This window comes from Rhinichthys klamathensis, unplaced genomic scaffold, assembly GCF_029890125.1.
Source record: "Rhinichthys klamathensis goyatoka isolate OS25496 unplaced genomic scaffold, OSU_Roscu_1.1 h1tg000423l_1, whole genome shotgun sequence".
Taxonomy (NCBI): Eukaryota; Metazoa; Chordata; class Actinopteri; order Cypriniformes; family Leuciscidae; genus Rhinichthys; species Rhinichthys klamathensis.
Genome location: NW_026606921.1, coordinates 524,954 through 538,743, shown reverse-complemented (window position 1 = coordinate 538,743; position 13,790 = coordinate 524,954). Strand labels below are relative to the sequence as shown.

Here is a 13,790-nt window from a genome sequence, read left to right as displayed (position 1 = left end):
AATCGAAGTAGCCCCAGATGCATTACTAGATGTAGACTGTTCAGGATCAGTAGAGGCAGATGTTATACGAGACTCACTGTTAGAAGTAGAAGCATCAGTATCCCTGTTTCTGCCCTGTCTCTGTGCTTTCAATTGTTCATTTTCAGCCTGAAGCTGTCGAATTTGGTCCATTAGCTCATGCAGTTCCACCATACCGGGTGGAGAAGACATTGTCTCGGCCGATCTTCAATGAACACTTGCTGACGAGTCCCCAACCACGTTCTCCTTGAAGATGGTGAACTGCCGCTTTTCACCCACAACAAAACAACCCTATACCTCCAAGTATCACACCAATATGTTAATGAAGCCAACAAAAAAAATGAAAAAAATGGAAAAAAAAAATATATATATATATGTAACCAGCCTTAGAATCCTGTGCCGACTACGCCAGATGTAACATTATGTAACTAGTATTTATCAACATTACTTGGTTCCCTTCAGCGGGTATCTTAAGGATTCAAAACAAGGAGAAAAAGACTGGTATACAAAAATAATCTCAGTTTATTACACCTTCTCACATATAATTACAGATTGATCTGATTAACCCTTTAGGCGCCAGAGGTTTTTTCCTAAAACGTTCGATTGTGAGATCATAATTTCTAAAGGCTATATCTTAAAAGTGATAAAAGATAGAGACTTTCTGTAAATTAGAGAAATATTAAGGAAGACCCAAAGTTTATGTAGGGATTACATTTTCCCATCGAATTTGCATATTATGACGTCATATGGTGGTCATATCTTGTATTATAGAATTTTCATGAAAAGTCACATGTTTAAATGATAATGCAGCACTTCTTTTCCCCCAAAATGTCCATCACCTTCTGTATGCTATATTGCACAATACTGAATGCTCAGGTATATAGTAAGTAGTAAACAAACTGTGTAAATCATTACTAATAAATGGTAGAAACAAACCGAATGCATGTAGTGATTGGCCTTTTGCTGTAGAGATTTTCCATTTACTAAATACAGTAGGCACTCTGATTCCATGTATGGGGCAAATATATTTTATTCATATGACATACAAACACAAGTAGACACGACCTGTTTAGTTCAAACGCTCACTCGCCACGGCAAGGCACAGATCATGAGTGAGATGATACGAGCAGCGCGGCCAGATCTGCCTCGCGCGCGCGCCGAGTATGCACAGCTCGGACTACTGTCATTGTCATTGCGACTCCTCACCCTGCCTCCACGTTGTCTCCTAACTCTCCTATGAATACTTCGACCTCGTCTAACATACCCAGTGGCATTAGACAAAGTCTCCACCACAATACTGTCGCCGCGATTGCGGAGAGGATCTGATAACATGCCTCACTCGCACACTAGCTCCGCTTTTGATCGCACTGATTCAATGCGCTCTAATTCGAACATTTTGTATAGAAACATGACGTTTTTTTGATTTGGGGATGAAGTATGACATGTCTGCCATCCAGTGGAAGGGAGGACGAACGAAATTTGACACCCAATTTGACAAAATCGGCCGTTTTATTCAGAGCCGCATCTCGTCGAGTAAACTCGACCGTGGCGCCTAGAGGGTTAACACTCTATATTGAGTGATTCACCGCTGTAACAGCATATTTAACTTATGCCTTACTCCTTCACCTCATATAACAGTTTGTGCATGTATTTGACATTATCTCTTACCTGAAATGACAAAACATGAACAGCACATGAGATGGCGTTGCTCACGCAAGCACATGGTAGCACATTACAACAAATGCGCCTATCATCCACGACCCTTAGCTGTTAACGCATACCTACTGTCTATGAGTACAGGTTATATGCCTACATTTATATATTTTTTTACATCTATAAAACATTCTATAACGTTATAAACATACAAACATCTGGGATGAGATTACAATTAAAGATAACAAAATAAAGATTCTTCTAGGTGATACAGAACTACACAGGGAGGGGGGTCTCATATTACACACTACATGTTTCACCATCCTACACTATCATCAGATGTCTCCAATGCTCAATCATCACTCAATTAATCACTTAATTATCTCATTAACTCAAAAGAAGGTTCCGATTCAGAGGTCAGCCCGGTCGGCGATCGTTCTGTAAAAGAAAGGAGATCTGGTTAGACAGGAGAAAGGGTGATCTATAAAAGGTCATGGTTTCTTACCTGAAAGAAGGTTCCGATTCAGAGGTCAGCCTGATCATGTCGGTAATATCCTGGGACCAGAACCCAACCACAATGGTTTGAAGGATCTGGTCTAGTTCGATTAACAATTGGTCACGAGACACTCGTCCTGGACTGATCATCCAGGATGGGCCGCCTCAGAGGAGGGTGTCTGGTGTGTAAAGGGCCGAAACATCCAATGAACCTGAGGTACATCACTGAAGAGAGTGTCTTGAAATATTTCCCTCATCCATTTCTTGTGGGAGTAGGAAGAAGGAAGCTTTGGATTTAAAGCTCACATCTTCTCTTTTGGTTTAAACACTATGGCGAAATTGGTGCTATGATTTAATCTACTCTTACTCTAAACTTACCCGTAGTAGAACTTACCCATAGTAGTCCTATGGAATACAAACCTAGCTGGTCTAAACACTAGGGCGAAATCAGTTCTATGCCTTAATCTACTCTTACTCTAGGATTCAAGCTTAACCTTTTGGATTGAGTAGGGCCCTTGTCCAAGTGTAATGGGGTCCATACTCAATCAAACAGCAGGAATCACGAAAGCACAGTGATTCGATACCCACAGGGGAAACAGACTTTTCCTATTATAGTCCCGAAGCGCTAACCCGACAGGTAGTCAGACAAGCGTCGGCCAGTGCATTTCCTCTGTCCCGGAACCCTTTTGAAAAACCAGGAGGGGGAAGGGCTGTTGTAATATCCTCAAAAAACCCTGCTCATATACACTCCCAGGTGTGTTAATTTAACACTGGAGTTTTTACTGTGTACAAAGAGCCGTAGTTAACTGACAAGCTGAGCCATATCGCATTAAATATCGCTGGCGATACGTCTGCGATATTAATGCGATATGGCTCAGCTTGTCAGTTAACTACGGCTCTTTGTAGTAAATGCCGCTCCATCTGAAAGCAGGTGAAGGCGATTTACTACTAATCAAGGAACCGGCTTTACTGATTAGATGCGCATAACAATATCGTGAGATATATCGCCCAGCCCTAATACACAGATTTTGTTGCTCAGATAAGGTCCAGTTCTGGTTTACTTCTTTGCTCTTGGATGACATGTGGCATTGCTATGGCCTGCTTGTGGTCCAGATCTAGCAAACAGGAGCGGTCCACCCAAGGGCCGTCACAATGTTCATGTGGGCCTCAGAAGAAGGTAGACTTTTTACAGGAGTTGAGTAATATAAATAGGGGAAGTGGCTTGTGACCAAGATAGAGGGTGATTCGGCAAATTTGTGCAAGTAACTTTTATATCAGAGTGAAAATAACTTGTTTAATTTAGTACATTTGACTGATTTTTGTTTTCTTGATATTACGGTAAACTACTGGCAACAGTGATTTTTTTTTTCTGTTCTCGTTTCTCTGTCCTTCTGCTTGTTAACAACAGGTGCTCATCGGTCTCTGAATTCACTCATTTGTTTTCACTCAATCGCATGGACTATATTAGTAAACTAATGTACACTGTAAATTTTTTGGCAAATTTCCCAAAAATGTATGTAATAAGTTACAATTTTAAGTTAAGAAATTCAAAGTTTAATTAAGCAGAACTTGCTGATTTTTATTTTGTATTCATACTAACTACTCTTAACTTAAAATATTTAAGAAAGTTAATTCATACATTTAATTTAAAATGATCATGTAATCTCAATTTAAATATTTTTAACAGTGGAAACTTGGCTATATTGGAAACTTGGCTATATCTTTAACTACCTAATTCAATGAACGCTAATGTATTAATTGGCAAAGCAAAGCTTTGATATCATTAACATAGCATAGCAATTGTTGAATGGTAAAGTAATATAGAACATTAATACCTGTTCTTAAACCATGCTCATGCAGGGAATAGTGAACAAATATTACCCAGAATGCTACGGTATATTACTTTTTATTAGAAAATAGTATTTTACTGTCAGAATTTGGCTTTTTCTTACAGCTTTTAAAAGGTTTTTACAGTGCAATCTGTATCTTTATCTGTTGGTTAAAGAAACCATCTGTGGGCAAATATTTACACAGTGCTTCCATAAGTGCAATTTAAATGCTAACTTTTTCCTCAGGTTTAAGCATTAATAACAACATTTGATTAATTTGAATGTGATCAATACATTTACATATTAAACATATTCTTAAATACACTTCTTACATAAGAAGAGCAAAGGCATACCACAAACATTGAATGTATTTCCAATGGAAAGCTAAATTATTAAATGCAAATATATCATACAAAAATTACAAATGTCTAATAAAAGGTCATATTAACTTTAAGACCGCTTCACTGCGCACAGTTTGTGTGAGGCTGGGTTTAGGGTGAAGCCCACCGCTGGTGTGAGATCCAGATCATCTTCAGACACTCCAGGAGGAGGAGTGAAGCGGAAACGCTGAAGGAGGGAAGTGAAGAACAGGAAGAGCTCCATCCTGGCCAAACTCTCTCCAGGACAAGCCCTGCGGCCTGAGAAAAACAATAAGCAAAGTATTAACAAAAATCATCTGTGATGGCACAATATAATTAGTCGGTATTATTAATTAAAACTAATTTGAAGTCCACTGCACCTGCAGAGAAGGGCAAGAAGGCGTCCCTTTTGACAAACTGGCCCTGCTTATTTAGGAAGTGCCTTGGGTTGAAGCTGTCAGGAGTTTCCCACTCATTTTCATCCATCAATGCAGATACCAGTAGTGCGAACACACTGGTACCCTGCATAAAACAACACAAATGATCAATGATAAATGGAACAAACACATCATCAAGAACACAGCATGCTCTTGGAGGCAGACCTTCTTGATGAGGAATCCATTCAGATGAACGTCACAGGTGGTCTGATGGGGAGCACCAAGGGGTATTATGTTTGCAAATCTCTGCGTTTCATGGATCACAGCATCTGTATATGGTAAGTTCTTCCTGTCTTCCATCACTGGCTGACGTCCACCAATCTCTCGGTCAATCTCGTCTTGGGTCTTGGCTTAGTTAAATTTACAAGAAAGACCGCAGTATGAAAGTATATAGCAGCATTATTGAATACTTGACTCTGTTTAACACTTTGCATGGTTTAAAATTAGATTTGCAAACGTGTAGAATTCAAATTGTTATAAAATAATGCAATAGTCCTGATTTTGACTTGACTATGATCGAGGACTTTTTGTTCACTATAAACTAGGGATGGGCGATATATCGCACGATATGTTATGCGCATCTCTTCAGTAAAGCCGGTTCCTTGATTAGTAGTAAATCCCCTTCACCTGCTTTCAGATGGAAGATATTATGCAGATATGAGTGTTAAATTAACACTCAAGAGTGTTAAAGTTAAAGAGATAATTAAGTGATTAATTTAGTGATGATTGAGCATTATTGAAGACACCTGATGTTAACAAGCAGAATCACTGAAGGAGAAAATCACAAATTGTAAGCCACCGTTATGGCGATCAGTTTTTGCTTTAGTTGGACTCTGACCCTTATACTTTCATCTTTAAATTTTGTTTGTCTGCTGTTATTGATTTATAACAGTCAAATGAACACAGAAAAGTGTGATCTGATAGTGTTGGTTATGTTTGGGCATAATCATGCTGTGATCTGAAAAATGAAACTTACTGAGATAGTTTGGTTTAAATCATTAGCAACAGCTTTGTGATTCTACAGCATATTATTATCAGTATTTTTCTTATAAACCAAAATATTTAATAAACATTGTTCTGATTAAAAATAGTTTCAAATGAATTTATTTAGAAACACAAACATCAATAATCAGCCTGTGAATCTCAATAATGGTGACACTAATAATGAATGTTGCAGTGGCTGCCACCAATCACAACTCATTAATGGCTCCCATCATGCATTGCGGTATGAATAAATTATGATCTGAATTGTCTATGTAATTTACTTTTCCCTAATTGAATATTCTGCTCGTCACCATTGTTGAGATGCACTGACTGAATCTTGACGTCTGTGTGTGCCTAAAAGAAAGATTTTTTTTTAAACAACTCTTAAGAAATCCTTTACATTATATCTAAAATGCTGGATATTTATGCAGAATCACAGTTATGCTGTAATCAACAGCATAAATCACAAACATAAAGATCAAATGATGATTGTCATAATATAACGACATAATTAGATCATTTTTTTCTTTTTTAATCTGGCAGTTATAACTCAGATACAACAGCCGAACAAAATCTAAAGTTATTAATCTAAGGGTCAAGAGCCCAACTAAAGCAAACAATGATCGCCATAACGGTGGCTTACAATTTTAGATTTTCTCCTTCAATGATTCTGCTTTAGGTGTCTTCAATAATGCTCAATCATCACTCAATTAATCACTTAATTATCTCATTAACTTTAACAATCTTGAGTGTGGACTCATATACACTCCCAGGAGTGTTAATTAAACACTGGAGTTTTTGCTGTGTACAAAGAGCCGTAGTTAACTGACAAGCTGAGCCATATCGCATCAATTATCGCTGGCGATACGTCCGCGATATTAATGCGATATGGCTCAGCTTGTCAGTTAACTACGGCTCTTTGTAGTAAATGCCGCTCCATCTGAAAGCAGGTGAAGGTGATTTACTACTAATCAAGGAACCGGCTTTACTGACGAGATGCGCATAACAATATCGTGCGATATATCGCCCATCCCTACTATAAACAATGATTTTTTTCCCTTTGACGTAGTAAATAAAAGAAAGAAGTGAGAATTGTTTCAATAATATTTGTTTCCAGTGTTCAAATGTATGCATTAAGATCTGGCATTTGCAGTCATACCTTGCATTTCAGGGTATTTGGCCATGAGCAAAAGACTCCAGCGTAGCGTTGTGGCCGTAGTGTCAGTACCAGCACCAAACAGGTTGTTAATTGTACATTGTAAATTCATTGAATGGTACAAAGAGTTTTTTTTTCCAGATTCCTGCAGAAGTCATGACAATGAAAGCCAAAAATGGTAATTGCAAATCTATTTGATTTAAAAGTATAGACATTACCTCGTCCTTCTGCTGTCGTATCAGGAAAGAATCAGCGATTCCTCTGGGCTCCTGAGGGTTCAGAGTTTTCTTCAGTCCATTTAATATTTCCTCACTTTGTTTGAATGTTTCTCTGACATTATTCACAATACGTTGCTGATTCATCACAAAAGGACGAAGCCGAGGAAACATGTTGTAGAGCTAAAAACAAGCAGAATTGCAAAAAATCATAATGTACCATTGCACACTGTACATACACCTTAACAAATACTCTAAAATAATGCATTATAAACAATAAATCTTTATTGTTCTTCTTGAATAATTAAAAATAACAATCCGTGTATGAATTATTGGTGGATTGAACAGGAATGTCTGGTTACCTGCACTGAAGCTGATCCAATCATCCTCATGTTTTCGAAAGATCGTTTGACCATGTGATGTAACTTAGTGTTGCTGTACTCAAATCTGGTGCTGTAGATAATGGCAGAGACAACGTTCGAAACAGCCATGGCCATTGGCAGAGTTGTATCAAATGGTTCTCCTGCAACAAGTGAACAAGATGTTAATACTCAAATCAGTTTCATGCATCATGATCTTGTCCTTGTGGTTAACAATCTTACCTTCAAACTTCTCAAATTCCTCTTTTAAATGTTGTGTTTCTTCAATGATAATCTCTTCACTTCTTTTCTTTCCCATTCCAAAGTCTCGCAGGTTTGTGAGAGCAAAGCGTCTCATTTCTCTCCAGTTTTCACCATTGGCAAACACAATCCCTACAGAGGAATAATTTACCCATTACTCTAAAGTGGACCTCACATTTCTTACTAGAATAAAAACGTCTCGGTTACGCATGTAACCCTCGTTCCCCCACGTCGGATTGATCTACTTCGAGTGTAACTAAACGAGCCAATGCACATTGGCATGCGACATTTGCATCAGCTGCAAGTGCATCGCATCTTCAGGCTTTCACTGAGGAGCCGAGCCGATGATCTGGCCGTCTAGTGGTGGAGTCAATCACTGCTGTTCTGCATGACCCACTCAGTGAGACTATTGAAGAACACTGGGAAAGTCTGCCCTTTCCACTGGAAAAGGAACGCTGCGGAAACCACATCCTACCCGCAAGGAGTTATGTAAAGATTACATATGGAATAACCCCGTAGGGCCGTACTACATATGGAATGACTCTGGGGTGACTCCAGCCTCATCAAAGGGGGCTCCCCAAGGGAAAGACACAGGCTTCCGTTTAGTAGCTATACCGTGGAAAAATACACATATAGGATCCCCTCTGGGTCACTACATATGGACACACGAGACAGCTTCTCCCTGAAGAACTGGCTCTCTGTAGTTATACTGCTTACAGATTAGAGCATGAATAAACAAACTGCTCGGCTCCGAAGAGAAAACCTGAAGATGCGATGCACCTGCTGCTATTATGTACTCGTGCTGCGATGCGGAGCAGCTGATGCAAATATCGCATGGCAATGTGCATTGGCTCGTTTAGTTACACTCGAAGTAGATTGGCCTCTCTGGCAAGATTCCTATTTGTCGGTCAGTCCAACATGTCGAACGTCACGTCGAACGTGACCGATTGAAAGGGAAACGATAATCTTTTTTTAAATTTGCAACTTTATATACAAGACAAGTCTTACATCTACAAAACAAATGTGTTTATTAAATGACCATCTGAAGATGTGAAACCTTACCATATCCCTGGTTGAAATCATGGAAAATGGGTGTAATTTCTCGGTCTCCAAACTCCTCAGAAAGGTTCACTAGTGCGTGTTTGATGGTCTTGTATCCTGACAATATTACCACTTTTTTGGGGCCCAAGTGCACTGTGTAAACTGACCCATACTGTTTTGACAGCTGCAAGAGAGAAAAAATTAAGAAAAGCCATAAATGGCTATTGAATCTATGCATATCTATCCACTGGCATCAGCCCTAACTGGTCTCACATTACCCATAACTATTCGCCTAGTGGGAACGGTGACCTTTGAATGAACACAGAATCTGTCTGTCTGACTGTTTATCTATCTATTGACATCAGCTCTTTTTTGTACATTCATTCCGTCTGGCAACTGTCTCCCTAGTCAAACATTACCACTGACTCTTACCCTAGTGATTGTGAGAACTAGGTGACCTACTTTTGTAATTTTAAACACAGTAAGCTTGCCAGTAAATATCTACTTGGCACGTGTAGTAATTAAGCAATAAGGAATGAGAGGAAAGGCCCTATTGAGAATTTAGACTGAAGGGCATTGTCCTTGAGCCATGATATAACACTGTCCCCCAGTTTCAGAGACAAGGCTTAAGCCTAGTCGCAGACTAAAATGCATGTTTGAGCTGTTTTAACTGAAAGCTACTTGCACATCTTAAAATGTGTCACTGTCACTGTTTTGTCTCAAGATGCACACCAGTAATGTAAGGCATGTTTATAAAATCTACTTAAATGCCCTAATTAAACTACCCAGATGGCAAGCCACCATCGAAACAATTTTAAATCAATGTTAATGTGTCAACGTTAACTGCATTGAATAACATCACATTTGCACCTGCAATTGATGTTGAATTTTTTTTTAAAATGTCAACCAAAAATCAATGGTAATGGCATTGAATCAATGTTACCAATGTGATGTTGGTTCAACATCATACTTGCACTTTCAGAAAATTAAACACGACTACTACAAATGACTTAAAGCCACACAGCCTGAAATCAACTGCAAATAAAAGAAGACAACAAATCACTCAAGATCTCTGCAGAAGGTCTTTTTGAGAATTAACAGAGGTTTAGATGTTGATTTTTATTGAAAATGTTTGGTCACCAATAAGGTGATCAGTGTTTCCTTTAGTTGAGCAGTTTGACTTGGCTTTTAATATGAGTTTGTGGTCTTTGTAACAGTGTTTACCAAAACACATAACTTGTTGCAAAGAAAGACAGAAAAACAAAGATGAACAGGTAATATTTTTTTCATCATCATAAAGTAGAATAACTCACTAATCTTATCCCTGAGTATATTCCCCATCAATAATTTCAGATTATCACAACACGTTTTAAAATCAAGAGGTTCAGTCACAGGGCTACTGTCATCAATGAGGTTAAATTCATAATACATCACCTATAAAACCAGATTAGGCTCTGAGCAAGATCAGTGAATGAGGCTATTACATCTTTATCATCAATACAAAGGCAACAACGTCTTATCACATTTTCTCTGACTGTTCTTGCCATAACAAACACAGCTAGAACACACAGAGAGATACACAATCAAGTGTCAAGAGTCCAACTAAAGCAAACACTGATCACCAGAAAGGTGACTTCAAACCAAACTATTTTGTTTTTCAATAAAACATCAGCATCTAAAACTCTGTAAATTCTCAATAATTCTTCACTGTTTAGTATTTATTAGTGAAGCTGGTAATACTGTTTTAAGAGTTTTGTAATCATCTGCTGAGATCTTGAGAGATTTAATGTCTTTTATCTTCAGTTGATTTCATCTAAGGCTGTGCCTGGAAGTCAGTTGTAATTTTCTTCAGTAATTTTGCTTGTTTTCATCAGGTGTCTTCAATAATGCTCAGTCATCACTTAATTATCTATTCTAAGTAACTCTAATGGGCTTTTTACAGGACATGTACAACTAAAAACTGAAGACTTTTTATATTTTGTCCGTTAATTTACACAACAATGGCGTTTTGGTGGCCTGAAAACGCAAACTTTTGAAAACAGGTTTCAAAGTGCAAGTTTTTAAAATGACATCCTTATCATCTCCATGTAAACTACAAAAACGTGAATCTGTGAAACCGGTGATGTCATGCACATGCGTTTTAAATGTTTAGTCGATAAGATTTTTATTTATTTTTTGCAAATGAAAGGATACCGATAATAACAGTAAGAAATAACAGTTATAATTACACAAATCAACACAATATAACATTTTGTCATCATGAAAAATTAAAGGTTCCTTACAGCAGACTCAATGAAGATATAATTCCAAAGCCTTTGTTTTCAAAGAAGTAAAAAGGGACTTTTTATCAGAGGAGAACATTCTAAAATTGGGATAACATGTGAATGGTTCTGGTTTTGTGAAGATGAAATTTACCCAGAAGACAAAGTAATACTGTAAAAGAATGTGTATGTGCGCTCGTATAGTCTTTCTTTAGTCTGGCATGCATATTACAGCTTTATTATTAGTTTTCACGGATCCGTGTGAACGGGGTTCGCTTTGATAACGTTGCCATCTGTACAAAGACTTTTTTTTTTCCAGTTTTTAGCACATCGTTGTCATGTAAATGTACCTTACACTGCTTCAGTGTTACTTTTAACACCCTGCTGGTGGTTCCCATTTAAACACAGAGCAGTGTTAATTTACCACCGGCTAATTTGCTATCCATAAGGGAACAATCTGGCACACCTACAGTCAAACCAAAAATTATTCAGACACCAGATATAATTTTTGATTTTTACTAGTGGGTGCAGGACACTATATTGTATTTATGTAAGTGAGGATAGCAAAATAAAGTAAACTGACATATTATACCCAAAAATTCTTCATACAGTGGACTACCAGTAAAATGAATAAAAACCATTCAGACACTTTGACCCATGTTTTGCTGAAGTGTTTTTTTTTTTTTTTAATTACTAATGTGACCTTTTTACACCACAGAGTCTCACAAATGAATAAGGTTTAATAGCTGACATCTGTTAAATTTAAGTACACAATTAGATAATACCAATTTAGGTCAACCAATTACTGAGCGATGCTTAATTTTGTTAAACCTGATTTAAGCATGCTCACCTCCCACAGGCTCATGTAGGTTTTCTTGAGGTCCAGCATGTGTAGGTTCCCCAGCAGTGGCAGTGGTTTGGGTCCTGGAGGATATTTTCTCTCATCTTGAGAACTTGAGCTCATGGAAAAGAGAAAAATAATCAAAAACAACAGCAGGGCAAGTATTGTACCTGTGCTCTGCGAGAGTAACACTTCTGTTAAAGCCATATTCAGAGAGATCTCGTTTAGGTTTGATATTGGTTGTAGTCTTGCTCTTATGTACTCTGTAGGTACATAAGGAGGTATGGGAGAAGTATGGGAGAAGTATAGGAGGGGCCATAAGGAGGGTAATCTTTACTCAAAATTGCACAACTGTCACCGGTAAGCTGATTTAAAAAAAAAAAGCTAACTCTAAATATAATTGCAAACAGTGCTGCTTTCTTGAATTTGTATCAATTAATTCAGACACAGAAGATGATTTACCCGTCTTTCTACTGTAAGAATAACAGCCATTGTCCTAATTTCTTTTTCTTTTCTTTTTTCATGTAGAACAGCTTTGAAAATCAGTACTTTGTTTTACAGCATAACCAAATAATAAAAAAGAAGTATTTAAAGAAAGTATTTAAAATACACTGACCTATGACAAATATAGAATGAATTAACATGTAAATTGTTCATGAATGCATTTTTTTAATAAAACAGAACAGCAAGGAGGTTTACACTCATGCAACAAGATCAGTCCCACTGAAAAAAAAGCTTGTTTGCTGGTCTCTCATCTCATTCAGGGCTGTTGAATGTTGTGGACACTTTTCAGGAAGATCAGCTTGCAGCCAAACCACCTGAGCACCAGTTCGACCAGGCTTTGAGACCAGTTTAAACCAAGCTAAACAGCACCAACACATGTAATTCTGGTAGCAGCACTTTTACATTTTTATGGTATGCAGATGATTTCACTTGTCACACATTTATAAAGGCTAGTGTTTATTGACCTACTAAAAAAAAAAAAAAAAAAAAAACATCCATACATCAGCAGAACTGCATCTATCAACTCGTTTACACATTTAGCAACCCATAGTCTCTTGTGAAGACTGTACATATGGATTGTGTTTTTCCTCCAATGCTACTCAATAATACATCCTGTGGTAATGGACCCTTTCACAGACTGTGATGACACATTTCCACAATACATTTTTATACTTTTATTTTTAAACATGTAATTTTCAAACATACTATACTTTGTGTTATATTAAAGGCATGAAATTACAATAACAAAAACTATAAACTCTGTTTCTAATGCATGATAAAAAAATATGAATGTGATAACATAATTGTTAAATTAAAATACCTCAGTGAATCAGTCTATTTCATGATGAACATAAAACCATCACCAGGTAACCATCATCACCTGATCTCATTTCACTTTAGCTTTCTTTGCTGCTGCAAATGTGTTTGACAAACACTGATCACTGTTATGGTGACTTCAAATGAATCACAGAGATAAACCCCTGTTAATTCTCAATAAAACCTTTTGTAGACGACTGACAGAAATAAAGTCAGTCTGGTTAGTAATAAGTGCAGCTGGTAATGCTGTTTGTGGAGTTGTTTATTCCTCTTCTGCTGAGATCTTCACAGATTTAATGTCTTCGTTTCTCCTCAGCTGATTTCATCTAAGGTTGTGGCTGAAATTACGCCATATTTAATATACACATATTTTTTGGCTACGATAAGGTCCAGTTCTGGTTTATTTCTTTTGCTCTTGGCTGACATGTGGCATTGCTATGCAGAGGTGTAAAGTCCAGGTTCAAAAAGTAAAATTCCTCCTCAGTATTTGGTTCCAATCACCTGGATTTGTTAATTCAGACAGGAGATAGAACTAATTAGTGAAATCAGCTGACTGAGTTC

The 13,790-nt window shown here is 37.5% G+C and overlaps 1 protein-coding gene across 1 annotated transcript; it reads right to left on the bottom strand.

The window, feature by feature from the left end:
* Positions 1-4,408: 4,408 nt before the first annotated feature.
* On the bottom strand, positions 4,409-12,175 carry LOC130070986 (cytochrome P450 2K6-like). Its single transcript, XM_056235589.1, has 9 exons — positions 11,919-12,175; positions 8,829-8,991; positions 7,749-7,898; positions 7,509-7,669; positions 7,150-7,329; positions 6,935-7,076; positions 4,957-5,141; positions 4,735-4,876; positions 4,409-4,633 (listed from the first exon to the last, which is right to left on the bottom strand). Exons 1-9 carry the CDS (start codon positions 12,114-12,116, stop codon positions 4,446-4,448), a joined length of 1,509 nt encoding a protein of 502 aa, XP_056091564.1. The 5' UTR covers positions 12,117-12,175; the 3' UTR covers positions 4,409-4,445.
* Between the last annotated feature and the right edge of the window lie 1,615 nt (positions 12,176-13,790).

What these genes read in the sequence shown, in the direction of transcription:
- LOC130070986 (XM_056235589.1), bottom strand. Translation starts at nt 12,116, where the DNA reads ATGGCTTTAACAGAAGTGTTACTCTCGCAGAGCACAGGTACAATACTT. An exon ending in CCTACATGAGCCTGTGGGAG is followed by an intron (nt 8,992 to 11,918) that starts GTGAGCATGCTT and finishes TCTCTCTTGCAG; the next exon opens with CTGTCAAAACAGTATGGGTC. An exon ending in CTTCTTGCCCTTCTCTGCAG is followed by an intron (nt 4,634 to 4,734) that starts GTGCAGTGGACT and finishes TGTTTTTCTCAG; the next exon opens with GCCGCAGGGCTTGTCCTGGA.